At 42.2% G+C, this 16,548-nt stretch overlaps 1 protein-coding gene across 1 annotated transcript in view; it reads right to left on the bottom strand.

Moving 5' to 3' along the window:
• Positions 1–16,548, bottom strand: part of epg5 (ectopic P-granules autophagy protein 5 homolog (C. elegans)) — a 129,716-nt gene that overhangs the window by 63,314 nt on the left and 49,854 nt on the right. Inside the window, 8 exon segments of the mRNA XM_055633414.1 lie at positions 480–602; positions 939–1,049; positions 2,249–2,446; positions 3,073–3,217; positions 5,987–6,127; positions 11,690–11,949; positions 12,300–12,422; positions 13,588–13,752. Coding sequence (XP_055489389.1) covers positions 480–602; positions 939–1,049; positions 2,249–2,446; positions 3,073–3,217; positions 5,987–6,127; positions 11,690–11,949; positions 12,300–12,422; positions 13,588–13,752 — 1,266 coding nt within the window.

Below are 16,548 nucleotides of genomic sequence, written 5' to 3'. Positions count from 1 at the left end.
AGTGCTGGAGTAACTCAGTGACTCGGGCAGCATCAGTGGAGGGAATGGATAGGTGATGTTTTTGGTCAGGGCTCTTCTTAAGATTGATTGTAATAGCTGGAGAAAATGTTTGTGGTGGGACAAAACCTGGCAAGTGATATGTGAATACAGGTGAGGGGTGCTGATTGGCAGATGGGTAAAGTAAGTGATAAAGGCTAGAGATAAAGGAGACAAAAGGGGTCATAACATTAAAAAACATATAATGACAATTTCAAAAATAGTATCTATAAGAAAACACAATTTACAGGTTTCACTACATTTGTCACCTAATATAGATAGGAATATCCTAATAAAGTTAAGTAACAAATTACTTTATAGCTAACAAACAAACGATAATACTCTACAAGCAATTATATAAATTATATTTTATGATCACCTCGAGTGTGGAAGATGTTAGTTAAACTACGTATAAGTAGCTAACATTGCTATGTCGTATATACCTTTAAGGCTTGTTCTGGAGTAACTGAAGAATTGCTTATTAATTCAAGTTCCATAGACCGACGAAGTTGAGAATCCTCTTCAAAAATTGCCTCCATATTGAATACGATCCAGGAAAACCAGACCTGTAATATAAATATGTGTAAGTAGGAACTGCAGATGCTGGTTTCATCCGAAGATAGCACAAAAAGCTGGAGTAACACAGCGGGACAGGCAGCATCTCTGGAGAGAAGGCATGGGTGAATAAGGGTCTGAAGAAGGGTCTCGACTCGAAATGTCACCCATCTCCAGAGATGCTGCCTCTCCCGCTGTGTTACTCCAAATTTTTGTGTCTGTAACATAAATACTTCCTTAAAGGAAAACAAATAATCAGACAAACATTGCACCACTAAGGAAATAGTCAGACTTGCTTATTGGTTTACAAATGTCTTATCTTTGCAAAAAATTAGCTAAATATATACCTCAGTTGCAGTAGCATTGCCTTCGATGAATGAGGGTGTTATGTTGCCAGCTATCATCCAGCTCATGAATGAAGTCAATAATCCACGATCACTATGGTATCCAAGAGCATTCTAAACATTTGGCAAAAGGAAAATCGCTATTAGGGGGCTTTCAATAAACATTATACTAGAGTTTTGGATAACTTGTTAGTTGTCTGTCTGTCTGTCTGTCTGTCTGTCTGTCTGCCTGTCTGTCTGTCTGCCTGCCTATCTATCTATCCTATTACTAAAACTCTCATCTTGACCACTGTGTCTGCGTTGTAATTAAATTTGCACAAAGACGATCCCACATAACGCTATGATTTTTCGCCACCTTACTCACCATTCTCCCCTGCTGCAAGTCAAATAGGTTTTGTTCCGATCGGTGAAATAGCACAAAAGTACAATAGTACATGAAGGTTTAAAAATTGTAAAAACTGCCCCTTCTGGAACCCGCTGTCAATAACGTGGCGAGGAGAATAAAAAGCTGAAGGGGCGCAGTGTGTTGAGCAGCTCGCGTGCTGCTCCTGCGGCGACCAGCACGACTAGCCGGAAACTGCTGAGTTGAACCGGAAGCCTCTGAGTGAAGCCGGAGAGGGACCGGGATCTACTGCGTGAGGCCGACAGCTGAAGGTGCAGGGTGAGCACCCCCCCTCATCAACCCCACCCCCCTTTCCCCACACCTCCCTTTCCCCAAACACCCCTCCTCCACACCCCCTCTCCGCCACACACCCCTTCCCCCCCCCCCCCCCCCCCCCCCCCCCCCCCCCCCCACCTTCCACCCAGGCCTCCCGTGTGACTGGGACCCTACGGCTCCCACTTAGCCTCATAGACTACTAAAATGATGCAGTTATAGCGGGGACTCGCAGGAGTCCAGCCAAGAATTAGTCGGAACACAAAGTTGTGTGAATGAAACGTGTTTATTACTATTACAGTGCTGCTCCCACTCCAACAACGGGCATGGGCGTTGCCCGACCTTAAATACCCCAAAGGATCAACCCCATCACCTCTGGCTCCCACACCGAGACACCTAACTCCTCCTTCCAGAGCCGAGGGCTCGCTCCGCCCGTGGCCTACCATTGGGTGCCGCCACACAGTTTTAAATGGGCGAAATATATTGGAATTTATTAAATTAACATTCCCCAATCAATGATTCACTTTTAACGGACATACTTTTACATTGTAAATACTGACGTTAATATATTTTACATGAAAGCAAATGCAAGTTTCATTTTTGACTCAATTAACTAATTTAGATTTGGGTGTACTTGAAAATTTAATTTCTGAGATACCTTGTGCTGTTGGTAAAGTGACTTTTGTAAACAGTCTTCCTGTTGATGCAGAAATGCTGTCTTACAAAGACTATCCATTAGAAACAAAACAGTTTTATCTCGGTGCCACAGCTGCTGATTCGTAAAGACTTGAATCCAGAATTCCAAAACATCAGCAATTCCCACTCTGCCAGGTTTACTGCTTTCAACAAGATGAGTCTATAAAGATAAGCAGCATTATTTTTCAGAATATAATATCAGTTCAATGACTAATTATGATTAATTGAACGTAGAATAAAGTTTTTTTTACATACTAAATGCCTTGTGTATTCTTAAAAATATGATCTTAATTCAACCGTACAAAAATATAAAACCAAACATTCATTGGAAATGAGAGAAATACTGTGCTTCAAGCCACCTTGAGGAATTCTTCCTTCTTAATGTTAAATAGTTCAGAAAGTGGTCTAAAAATTCCTTTTTGCAGAACCATAATTTTACTTGCTGCCCGAGAGAAATTTAATGAGGAACCTTTAGAGTCCTTTTGTTGAAGATGGACATATATGGGTATCTAGAGTAATGTCAATTGAAGTATAACAATTGTTTGATATCACATGCTTCGAGTTTACCAGAAGCATAGGCAACAGCTGTAGAAACAAGCCTTAACTGTAGCACCAAGGCCAGTTTCTGCATTGAAGGGCCATTTACACTATGACTCTAAGCAACATTTGCCTACATAACTTTGGAATATTAAGTGGAGGCCAAAATATGGGACACTCAGAGGTAATGAAAGACACCACATAAATGCACCCGTTTCTCTATTGCGCGATTGTTATGTTTCATTTTACCTGCATCATACTGTTTAACAATTTAATGTTTTCACCATAACTGATGCCAATTAAATGCTGTGCTACTCTCTGGGTCATCTGCTGAGCCATCCCCTGAGGTACAACACTGTCAGTCTGAAGAAAAAGCTGCAAAGATGATAAAAACCTGTTGGATGAAGAAACAAATTAGTGATGACTCCCATTTGTTTAACACTCAAGATACCAACTTAATCATGATTGACAACCACATATTTTTAAACAAAAAATGTATTGCAATATCGTGAAGACTACTAATCGCAGTGAGGACACTTTGCTTTGTAACAAGAAGGTAGAGATGGAAGAAGTAGGCTTTTCTGCCTCTTACCTTCAAATGTTCATATGTAACCTAACATGAATGATATGTCCAGCTAGTCTACTTCATTAAAAATATTATATTATTCCTGATGATGGAGTCTATAATATGTGGCTTTGTAAATCTATATAATTAAAAGTCTCATCTTGACCACTTCCTGTTTGCACTGTGCTTTGATTTTAGAAAAAACGCGACCACATATGGCTGTGATTTTTTGTCCATCTTACTCAGAGTCCTCCCTCGCTGCGCAGGCCCCGAGGATTTTTCCCATCGATGAAAAATAAAAGACATTAGCGTATAAAAAATCTTGAGATTCTCTCTCCTGTCAATCACTGCCATGAAGGCCATGCCCCTTCCGGTGGGAGGGGAGACTATAAAACCAGGAAGTGTGGGCGTGGCTCAGCCTGTCTGCAAGATGGCGAGGGAGAGGTCACGACTCTCTGTCTGAGCTGGGTAACTACAGAACACTGTGTGTATGCAATGTACTTGAATAAATGATTTGTTAGCCCTTAATGAAAATGAAATGAGTTGTTTGGCCTGCCCTGTGCTTGAAACTGCAATGGCAATGGGAATGAAATGAAAATGCAATCAGCTGTTTGGCTTGGGCCTGCCCTGTGCTTGAACCTGCAATAGCAATGGAAATGAAATGAAAATGCACTCAGCTGTTTGGCTTGAGCCTGCCCTGTGCCTGAAAGTGCAATGCCAATGGAAATTAAATGAACATGCAATCAGCTGTTTGGCTTGAGCCTGCCCTGTGCTTGAAAGTGCAGTGGCAATGGAAATTAAGTGAAAATGCAATCAGCTGTTTGGCTTTGGCCTGCCCTGTGTTTGAAAGTACAAAGGTAATGGAAATGAAATGAAAATGCAACCAGCTGTTTGGCTTGGTCTGCCCTGTGCTTGAAACTGCAATGGCAATGGAAGTGAAATGAAAATGCATAGAGCTATTCGGCCTGCCCTGTGCTTGAAACTGCAATGCAATTGGAAATGAAATGAAATGAGTTGTTTGGCCTGCCTAAAACAACTAATTTCAGCCCACAAGGCCCCCCATTAGCCAAGAAACCAGTCTGTTTTGGCCCAAATGCCCATATTAGCCCAGGAGGAACATTTTGGCCCAAAAAGCCCATGCCAGGCCAGGAAACGTCCAGAAAAAGTGCCTTCACTGAGATTTCACTCAGAATTTTTTTTTTAAAAAGAGCCCCCTCGGCCCATCTGGCCTGTACTAGTCCTGGAGTCCCTTCGGCCCATCAGTAAGTATTCCCCCTGCAAGTATTAAACCTCACCCCAGTATTTTTCTTCCTCCCTTCATTTGCTCCCTGTGAAATCCAGGCCAGGATAGAGTTTCCTCCTTCATTGCTGTGATCTTCAGAAAAAGATGAAAAATGTCTAAAATGTCGCTGGAAATAGTCCCCTCGGCCCACAACATCCATACTAGCGCTCCAGAAAGTCCCCCCCCCCACTGGCCAGCAATATTGGAATTAGTGAAGAGGTGGATTATTGCGTTGGGGGACCAGCCCTCCCGTGTGAACATGTCTAGTAAATTTATTAAAATATGCTTGTTTTCCATGAGTCCAATCATGCTAGTGACTTGATTTATTAGAATAAACAGAATTAAAAGAAAAAAATAACCAATATTTATGATAGAATTGTTGTATTAGTTTGTGTCATTAAGTATTTACTGCGGCATCAACAATTCAAGATTTCAACAAACATTGTAGGAATATTGGTCTACACAATTTGTCATTGCAACCTTAGAATAATTAAAACAAATTTAATTCTATCTTTGAAAATTATTACAATTTTATGTAATTCTGTGATTTTTGCTAAAAAAAAGAGAAAATAAGATGGCCTAAATGTCTCTGTGACAATCGTATTTTGTAGAAATTATTACGCCCAAGATACATACAATATGTATGTATGAATATATGATTCCTGGGATGTCAGGACTTTCATATGAAGAAAGACTGGATAGACTCGGCTTGTACTCGCTAGAATTTAGAAGATTGAGGGGGGATCTTATAGATACTTACAAAATTCTTAAGGGGTTGGACAGGCTAGATGCAGGAAGATTGTTCTCGATGTTGGGGAAGTCCAGGACAAGGGGTCACAGTTTAAGGATAAGGGGGAAATCCTTTAGGACCGAGATGAGAAAAACATTTTTCACACAGAGAGTGGTGAGTCTCTGGAACTCTCTGCCACAGAAGGTAGTTGAGGCCAGTTTGTTGGCTATATTTAAGAGGGAGTTAGATGTGGCCCTTGTGGCTAAAGAGATCAGGGGATATGGAGAGAAGGCAGGTACGGGATACTGAGTTGGATGATCAGCCATGATCATATTGAATGGCGGTGCAGGCTCGAAGGGCCGAATGGCCTACTCCTACACCTATTTTCTATGTTTCTCGCTTCAGCCATTTCCTTTTGAAGTTCCCAATTGGCTCTCATGTTTTCTAACAATGCAAAGAAGGCTTTAAAGCATTCTATAAACCGTAGTGCCAAGGACTATGATCTTGAACAAATATATTAAAAAAAAACCCAACATATTTATTACATGTTTATGTTCAGTGGGATATAAAATAACTTTTACTTAACTGTTCATTTTTCAGAAGATAGTACTGGCACGAGTAGAAGATTGGCAAGATCTCATCTAACACATGGACTACTGCTTTAAGATACTTTGACTGTACAAGTACTTCTAGAAGAGATATGCCTTCAGAACAAAACTTGTCAACGCTAGAAAAAAGAAAATCATTTTTTCAGAAGATTGTAATACTAACTTCACATGTTTAAGTAAAACATGCCAGTATATAAAGCTGTTATGAAAATCTGTTCATACGTTACAGTATATAATTATGCTCTTAAGAGTTATTTTAGATTGGCGTTTTAATATTGGTCCAGCTGCCAAGGACACTGTATAAGTTTGTTATCGGGAAAGACGAGTTAAATTCGTGTTGTCATCACAACAATATATTAATTTCTAACATTTACAATACACCAAAATGGATCCACTGCAGTCTGCCTGCCTTCACAACAGGTCCATGACAGGCGCTATCTCCCTGGCCCTACACACATTGTTGGAAAATCTAGATAACAAGACCACCTATATCAGACTATAATTTATTAACTATAGTTCCGCCTTCAAAACAATGATCCCAACCAAACTCATCTCCAAAAAACAGTACCCAGGAGTCAGCAACCCCCCCCCCCCCCCCCCCTCACTGGAGTCTTGCCTTTCAGACCCATAGACCATAATCAGTGTGGATAGGCAACAAAACATCCTCCATGATGATTGTGAACACCAGTGCCCCACAAGGATGCATTCTCATCTCCTTGCTATACTAACCTTATGCTCGCGAATGTATGGCCAAAGTCTGCTCTAATTCCATCTACAAATTTGCTGATCACACCACGGTAGTGGATGGATCTCGAACAATGGCAAGGCAGAATACAGGAAAGAAATAGAGAGCTCAGTTGCATGGCGCCAAGGCAACAACATATCCCTTAATGTCAGCAAGACAAAGGAGCTAGTTATTGACTTCAGGAACAAGGCCAACCAGCATCAATGGATTATATGCGCCATTGGTATATGACCAATGATCCATTGATGCTGATTGGTATATGCGCCAACCAACATCAATGGATCAATGGTCAAGACCTTTAAGCTCCTAGATGTAAATATCAACAACAACGTGTCCTGGACCAACTGCATTGAATCTATGGTTAAAAAAGCAAACCAACACCTCTACTCCCTCAGAGGATGACTCTTACCAACTTCTGCAGATACAATGTAGAAAGCAAACTATCAAAATGTATCACAACTTTGTTTGGCAAAGGTTTTGCCCAAGATTGCCAGAAATTGCAAGAGAGTTCCCTAATTTGAGGAAGGACATCCTTGTGATTGAGGCCGTGCAGCGTAGGTTCACGAGATTGATCCTTGGGATGGCGGGACTGTCATATGAGGAGAGATTGAAAAGACTAGGCTTGTATTCACTGGAGTTTAGAAGGATGAGGGGGTATCTTATGGAAACATATAAAACTATAAAAGGACTGATAGTACTCAAGAGGGCGGTGGAGGCCGGTTCTCTGGATACTTTCAAGAGAGAACTAGATAGGGCTCTTAAAGATAGCGGAGTCAGGGAATATGGAGAGAAGGCAGGAACGGGGTACTGATTGGGGATGATCAGCCATGCTCACATTGAATGGCGGTGCTGGCTCGAAGGACCGAATGGCCTACTCCTGCACTTATTGTCTATTGACTGGACAAGCTAGATGCAGGAAAAAATGTTCCCAATGTTGGGCGAGCCCAGAACCAGTGGACACAGTCTTAGAATAAAGGGGAGGCCATTTAAGACTGAGGCGAGAAAAACTTTTTCACCCAGAGTTGTGAATTTGTGGAATTCCCTGCCACAGAGGGCAGTGGAGGCCAAATCACTGGATGGATTTAAGAGAGAATTAGATAGAGCTCTAGAGGCTAGTGGAATCAGGGGATATGGGGAGAAGGCAGGCACGGGTTATTAATTGGGGACGATCAGCCATGATCACAATGAATGCCGGTGCTGGCTCGAAGGGCCGAATGGCCTCCTCCTGCACCTATTTTCTATGTTATGGATGCAGTCCTGTTCATCACAGAGATCAGCCTCCCCACCGACGACTCCATTTACACTTCATCTTGACTTGGGAGAGTAGCCAACATAATTAAGGATCTTTATCACCCTAATCATTCAGTCTTGTTCCTCTTCAGGTGTGATAGAATTGGAGGGGCAAGAGGTGGAGGTGTTGCATTGCTAGTCAGGGAAGATATTACAGCAGTGCTTTGGCAGGATAGATTGGAGGGCTCATCTAGGGAGGCTATTTGGGTGGAATTGAGAAGTGGGAAAGGTGTAGCAACTCTTATAGGGGTGTATTATAGACCGCCAAACGGGGAACGAGAATTGGAAGAGAAAATATGTAAGGAGATAGCAGATATTAGTAGTAAGCACAAGGTAGTGATTGTGGGAGATTTCAACTTTCCACACATAGACTGGGAAACACATTCTGTAAATGGGCTGGATGGGTTGGAGTTTGTAAAATGTGTGCAGGATAGTTTTTTGCAGCAATACATAGAGGTACCTACTAGAGGAGGGGCAGTGCTGGACCTCCTGTTAGGAAATGAGACGGGACAGGTGGCGGAGGTATGCGTTGGGGAGCACTTCGGGTCCAGTGATCACAATACCATTAGTTTCAATATAATTATGGAGAGGGTCAGAACTGGACCTAGGGTTGAGATTTTTGATTGGAGAAAGGCTAACTTTGATGCGATGCGAGATGATTTAAAAGGAGTGAACTGGGACATTTTGTTTAATGGGAAAGATGTAGAAGAGAAATGGAGGACATTTAAAGGGGAAATTTTAAGAGTACAGAATCTTTATGTTCCTGTTCGGTTGAAAGGAAACAGTAAAAATTGGAAAGAGCCCTGGTTTTCAAGGGAAATTGGACATCTTGTTCGGAAAAAGAGGGAGATCTACAATAATTATAGGCAGCATGAAGTAAATGAGGTGCTTGAGGAGTATAAGGAATGTAAAAATAATCTTAAGAAAGAAATTAGAAAAGCTAAAAGAAGATATGAGGTTGCTTTGGCAAGTAAGGTGAAAGTAAATCCAAAGGGTTTCTACAGCTATATTAATAGCAAAAGGATAACGAGGGATAAAATTGGTCCATTGGAGAGACAGAGTGGACAGCTATCTGCAGAGCCAAAAGAGATGGGGGAGATATTGAACATTTTTTTTTCTTCGGTATTCACCAAGGAGAAGGATATTGAATTATGTGAGGTAAGGGAAACTAGTAGAGTAGCTATGGATACTATGAGGTTCAAAGTAAAAGAAGTACTGACACTTTTGAAAAATATAAAAGTGGATAAGTCTCCAGGTCCTGACAGGATATTCCCTAGGACATTGAGGGAAGTTAGTGTAGAAATAGCCGGGGCTATGACAGAAATATTTCAAATGTCATTAGAAACGGGAATAGTCCCCGAGGATTGGCGTACTGCGCATGTTGTTCCATTGTTTAAAAAGGGTTCTAAGAATAAACCTAGCAATTATAGACCTGTTAGTTTGACTTCAGTGGTGGGCAAATTAATGGAAAAGATACTTAGAGATAATATATATAAGCATCTAGATAAACAGGGTCTGATTAGGAACAGTCAACATGGATTTGTGCCTGGAAGGTCATGTTTGACTAATCTTCTTGAATTTTTTGAAGAGGTTACTAGGGAAATTGACGAGGGTAAAGCAGTGGATGTTGTCTATATGGACTTTAGCAAGGCCTTTGACAAGGTTCCTCATGGAAGGTTGGTTAAGAAGGTTCAACTGTTGGGTATAAATGCAGGAATAGCAAGATGGATTCAACAGTGGCTGAATGGGAGAAGCCAGAGGGTAATGGTGGATGGCTGTTTATCGGGTTGGAGGCAGGTGACTAGTGGGGTGCCTCAGGGATCTGTGTTGGGTCCTTTGTTGTTTGTCATGTACATCAATGATCTGGATGAAGGTGTGGTAAATTGGATTAGTAAGTATGCAGATGATACCAAGATAGGGGGTGTTGTGGATAATGAAGAGGATTTCCAAAGTCTACAGAGTGATTTAGGCCATTTGGAAAAAAATGGGCTGAAAGATGGCAGATGGAGTTTAATGCTGATAAATGTGAGGTGCTACACCTTGGCAGGACAAATCAAAATAGGACGTACATGGTAAATGGTATGGAATTGAAGAATACAGTTGAACAGAGGGATCTGGGTATAACCGTGCATAGTTCCTTAAAGGTGGAATCTCATATAGATAGGGTGGTAAAGAAAGCTTTTGGTATGCTAGCCTTTATAAATCAGAGCATTGAGTATAGAAGCTGGGATGTAATGTTAAAATTGTACAAGGCATTGGTGAGACCAAATCTGGAGTATGGTGTACAATTTTGGTCGCCCAATTATAGGAAAGATGTCAACAAAATAGAGAGAGTACAGAGGAGATTTACTAGAATGTCGCCTGGGTTTCAACAACTAAGTTACAGAGATAGGTTGAATAAGTTAGGTCTTTATTCTCTGGAGTGCAGAAGGTTAAGGGGGGACCTGATAGAGGTCTTTAAAATGATGAGAGGGATAGACAGAGTTGATGTGGACAAGCTTTTCCCTTTGAGAATAGGGAAGATTCAAACAAGAGGACATGACTTCAGAATTAAGGGACAGAGTTTAGGGGTAATATGAGGGGGAACTTCTTAACTCAGAGAGTGGTAGCAGTGTGGAATGAGCTTCCAGTGGAAGTGGTGTCGGCAGGTTCATTGGTATCATTTAAAAATAAATTGGATAGGCATATGGATGAGAAGGTGAATGGAGGGTTATGGTATGAGTGCAGGCAGGTGGGACTAAGGGGAAAAAAAAAATTTGTTCGGCACGGACTTGTAGGGCCGAGATGGCCTGTTTCCGTGCTGTAATTGTTATATGGTTATATGGTTACTGTTGGGCAGGATGCAAAAACTTGAAAGCATGTACTATCGGATTCAGGGTCAGTTTCTATTATCAGTCTACTAAATGTTCCTCCCATAACCTAGGGTGTAGTCTCAATCTATCAATCCATCTCATTGTGGACCTTGGACCTTTTCTCTGTAATTTCAATGCTACAATGCTGTAACATTATATTCTGAAGTTAGGTATTTGTCTCTTTGCACTCCCTGTTAGACTTGTGCGTTGCTTGAGTGTACTCATGCATAGTATGAGTTATTTTGACTGGATAGCGCACAAACAAAAGCTTTTCACAGTATTCACTGTATTGCCAAACACGTGGCAATAATAACTAATACCAATACCAAACGGGGACATGGCTCCATGAGGACATCCTGGAGTCTGGTGCAAGTGTGGTCGGCTTTCTGATTGTTCGTGCGGACAGGGACTGCAGAGAGAGTAACAGCGGTCGGTATAACTCTGGTCACATCACGGTGAAGGAGCGTGTGTGTGGACCCAAACAATGAACTGATGGCTGTGGGTCTCCGCTTATGCTGTGTACCCTTTGGATTCTCACATACCATTGTGGTGGCTGTTTAATTCTGTGTTTAATTTTTATGTGGTTATAAATCTTGTTGCTTTTTTGTATGACCGTTGGCAAATCAAATTCCTTGTATGTTTACATACTTGGCTAATAAATTAATTCCAGTACAATACAATAAAAGCTGTGTGGCAGCAGCACTATCTGCTGCACCACTGTTAATAAAGAATAACAAATCTTTGTCATAATTCTTTTGAATATATAAAGTTTGTAATAGTCTAACATGACTTACCTGTGACCTATTGATGTCATTGAAAGTGCAAGATAACAACCAATGGGAATGCCAGATTTTACAGCTTTAAAAAGAGGATGGAGAGCTGGTGACTCATTCATTTCAGGTGCAGTAAAAGAGTTGTTGCTAGGTGGCCAACCATGGTCACTGCATGGATGATTACTGCGCAGCTTTAATCTGACAACCAATTCCCATGCCCAGTGATTAAACAAGGCTTCGGGGGTCTGGGTTAGACGGACAACATTAGCTAAGTAGGATACCTAAAAAAGTTTAACAAAAAAAGCAAATATAAATAATTATTAGTTTGGAAATTTTGAACGTTTAATAATCATATATCCTTTCACAAAAATAGAAATGCAATTTACTACATTAAATTGAAAGAATGCAACATTGACACGGTTAGATATCATCACATCTCAAGGATGCTTTTTAAATAATTTTTTGGAAGATTGTCCAGAGTGGATGAATACATTATAAATGTATATGTGTACTATATATTTTTGCTATATTTATTTAGATTTTCATACTAAGTACCTTGCCAATAAAATAATAACAGGAGAAGAAATTGTCTATTTTAGAACATTACCCAACACATAATTTTCCACATTACCTGCTTTAAGCTTTCAGAAATAAATCCACTGTACGGTTTGTCAGTGAGGTATTTTTGATATGCTTCTAGAACCATCAATGCCACTTCTGTGTGAAGGGAAGGATCAAGAGCAAGTTTTGTTTGCTGGAAAATAAATCAAAGTGTTAAGACAGGACACACAATTATATGCATGAACTACTTTGATCTGTCCAGCAGATCTGCAGAATCATTTTATCTTTTATTTGCTATTCTTTAACTCCATTTTGTTTTCTTGGTTAAATTGGAACAATTTTTTATACCTTTTTAATGTATTAAAGGATAGAGCCTATGTTTTATAAAGAATGGTCCACAATTATTTTTTTTATAAATACATTGCTTAGGTCTCTGTTAATAAGAACAATGATGCTCTCCACAAGTGCCAGTGGTCAGACATGAGACGCTGAAATTGTGTAACCAAATACCAGGGAATGGAGATGGTTCAATGGTGCTTTATTGTCACTTGGAGTGGGTGCTTTATTGGAGCAGCTCCTGATCCAGTTAACCCCATGCTGCTACAGGGCCTCCTCCATTGCCCTCGACTGGCTCAGCTTGCGAACCGACGGCCCTCTCCTCACCCGACCGTTTTTGTATCCCAGGGCCTGACATTGAAAGCGCTGGAGGCAATACCCCAGTCCCTCTCCCACTGGCCCACTCCTTGCGTCCATCATTGCCAGTGGCTCCCTCCTCCTCGAATCCGGTCTTCCGGGCTGAGCTTGGTGGCTTCCGAGATTCCCAACTGTGGCTGTGGCCCACAGGGCATTTCTTCGCCCAGCTCTGCAGCACAACCCGGGAGCCTTTGCCGCCACGTGGCACATCCCGAGTAGCTCAGTACAGAAGGGTACCAACTGGCTGACATGGACGCGTTGGCCCAGTGCCTTGTTTGCATACTGTACTATTCTATGACTCTCAGTATTTAACAACAAAGTTTGCACTACATGAAAAATTTGATGTATTCGAGGAACTATCTGAACTTATTCTAACATGCTAACATAACATTCTAACATGCGTATCCTAACATGCAAAATTCCCAGTCAGCAAAGGAACTCAATGATTTAAGCCTGCATTCAGATGTGGCAATTATTTGTTGTGGCTTTGAGGTGTAGATCAGCTTAAACAAAACTCATCCTTTGCACCCTATGCGTGGTATAATACTAGAGTCTTTAAGGAAACTGTGCAATCCTAGTTTATTAAACACTCAGCCCTCTGGAGAATCAATAACAAAGCTTGGTCAAGCCGTTAACAAAACAAGGCTTTTACCTCCCTCGCATACCTGTTCATCAAAACCCCAGTTCAGTCCTTCAAGAATAATGCAAGCCAGTTTGTTCTCTGCAGTAGATAAATTGTGGTTCAGAAGCCAGCTACGGATGACACCAATTTCAGCTGAGGTTATTTTCCACAGGTGCAGCGGAAGTTCTTTAAATAGGTACAAGGAAACCTACAACAATAAAACTCTATTACTTAAAGTCCATCCCAATATCAGAAAACGACAAATTTAAGAAGTAAGATACACAAAAAAGCTGGAGAAAATCAGCGGTTGCAGCAGCATCTATGGAGCGAAGGAAATAGGCAACGTATCGGGCCGAAACCCTTCTTCATTTAAGAAATTTTCAAAATTCAAAATTTAAGAAGTACTTCTCTTTCTACAAAATGTGCTGATATTAACAATCTATATCCCAACTATATCTGAATTACCATTGTGCACTATCAATGCATAATGTCATAGACAGTGGAAATCATGAAATGTATTTTACACCTCCCTTACCTTCCTTTTAATGATACACACAAAAAGCAGGAGAAACTCGGTGGGACAAGCATCATCTCTGGAGAGAAGGAATGGGTGACGTCTCGGGTCGAGACCCTTCTTCAACTAATATTGCAAATTTGCAAGCTATTAAAAGTGAAACTATTATACAGGTGCACAACCTTTTATCCGAAGATCGAAATAACGAAAACCTCCGAATAGCGGACATTTTTTTCGGTCCTTGAAAACCTTCACCGAGGGCGGCCCGCAGAGGTGACAGCGGAACCTCCGGTCGGTCCTCGAAGAAAGGGGAACTAAATCCCCATTCATAAAAGAGAAGGTGAGGGTATATTGCGGCGGGGGCTTTGTACTGTCTTCACGTCGGCGATGGCAACAGGTCAGTGCAGTCACCGGAGACGTCAGGACCAATTGGACGTCGACCACCAGGCCCACTGCAAGCACGGAGAACCCAGAGACCCACATCCAACAGCAGCCCAGCCCAGCCCCGCTCCAACTACAGAGGAACCTGGGTTGCGGATGACGGGGCGCAGCTCGGGGCATCGTATCGGGGAGCGGGTTCCTATTGGTCCTGATGTCTCCGGCCACCTGCTATCCTCCGGGAACTGTACCGCCCTTGCAGGAGAGTGTGGTTGTTTGCAGTTGCAGAGGGAGGGGGCAAGGGCGGTACAGTTACCAGTCTCAGCTCCAGTCCAGGGGGTGGCCGGAGACGTCAGGACCAACGGGACAGCGACCCCCAGGCCCACTGCAAGCACGGAGATCCCAGAGACCCACAGCCAGCAGCAACTCCAGCCCAGCCCCGCTCCAACTCCAGAGGAACACGTAGGGGCAGAAGCTGATGGTGTGCAAGGTACGTCTTGTTCTTGGGGTGGCGCAGCTCGGGCTGTGGGCAAACTGCCACGTCGCCGTAGCGGCCCATCCGGGAACCGATTCCTCTGGCGTTGGGGGGGGGGGGGGGGCGGTATTGTGCTGTTTGATCGCCCCCTGCTATCCCAGGGACAGGGAGACACAGCGGCTTTTAAGAGTGGTGGGCAATCACTTCCAAAGTTCTGCCCACACAGTCAGTACACCTCTCCTAAACTGCATTTCATACAAACATTTATTCTGCAAGAAAAAACTACATTGAAGACTCAAACTCGCGACCGAGTAACTGCCAGGATCAAGGCGCAAACTTGCGACCTAGCGGATATGAGCCGAGCACTCTACCACTGAGCCAGCCATTAAAATCTACGCTAAAAAATTTCCATTCCGAAGACCGACAAATTCTGAATTACGAAAAGTGTCTGGTCCCAAGGCTTTCGGATAAAAGGTTGTGCACCTGTACTGCTCTTTTATCTTCTCAATGTTGGATTTTCCATTTATTACTCAAGTGTATAAGTGGCATCAAAAGTAATTCTATAGCAGAAATATTCATAGTTCGACTTGATTGTATTGCAGGGGTTGACCCTGCCTAGCAATTTGTTGGTGTCCTCCATCGCTCCATACCGCCACAGGCCATGTCTGTTCCCTGCACTCGCTTGACCTCTGTGAGCACACAGCCCGTTCACCAGTACGGATCCCATCCTTCATCCACTGCCATCTTGAAATTTATGAGCATCTATGTTATCCCACTTTCTCATCCACTTCCTACACAGAAGAGGCAACTTTACAGAGGCCAATTAACTCGTAGGCCTGCATGTCTTTGGAATGTGGGAGAAAATAAGAACACTGGTGTAATCAGGTCATTACACCAGAAACATAGAAAATAGGTGCAGGAGGAGGCCATTCGGCCCTTCGAGCCAGCACCGCCTTTCATTGTGATCATAATAATAATAATAATAATCTTATTTATATAGCACATTTTTAGTCAACTTGCATTGACCCCAAAGTGCTTCACATAATTACATTACATTTACACACAGGCAAAGGTGGGTGAAGTGTCTTGCCCCAAGGACACAACGACAGTATGCACTCCAAGCGTGATTCGAACCGGCTACCTTCCGGTCGCCAGCCGAACACTTAGCCCATTGCGCCATCTGTCGCCCCACTGATCATGGCTGATCGTCCCCTATCAATAACCCATGCCTGCCTTTTCCCCATATCCCTTGACTCCACTAGCCCCTAGAGCTCTATCTAACTCTCTCTTAAATCCATCCAGTGATTTGGTCTCCACTGCTCTCAGAAAGTTTCAAAAGAAATAACAATGCTGCTTGGTAAGACAACAATGTTTGCAATATCACCTGAAATACATCAATAACAATGGCATCAATAGCAAGTGCCAGCTGATTTTGATTCCAGGACCTGCTATTTTGTTTCGGTAAATTATTGAATGTATTCTGGAAATACTTCATGAACATTTTGCAACCGTAATCTGCTGTCCAAATATTTGAATTGGAAGTACAATTTAGAGGCAGAACAAATTACAAAGCGGCAGGACATTCCATTCTATCTTTACTCTAGTTGTAAAGCAAAAGTAATAGAAGTGCATATTTG

The sequence above is a fragment of the Leucoraja erinacea genome, chromosome 1 (assembly GCF_028641065.1).
Source record: "Leucoraja erinacea ecotype New England chromosome 1, Leri_hhj_1, whole genome shotgun sequence".
Lineage (NCBI taxonomy): Eukaryota > Metazoa > Chordata > Chondrichthyes > Rajiformes > Rajidae > Leucoraja > Leucoraja erinaceus.
This window is presented reverse-complemented; position numbering and strand designations above follow the sequence as displayed.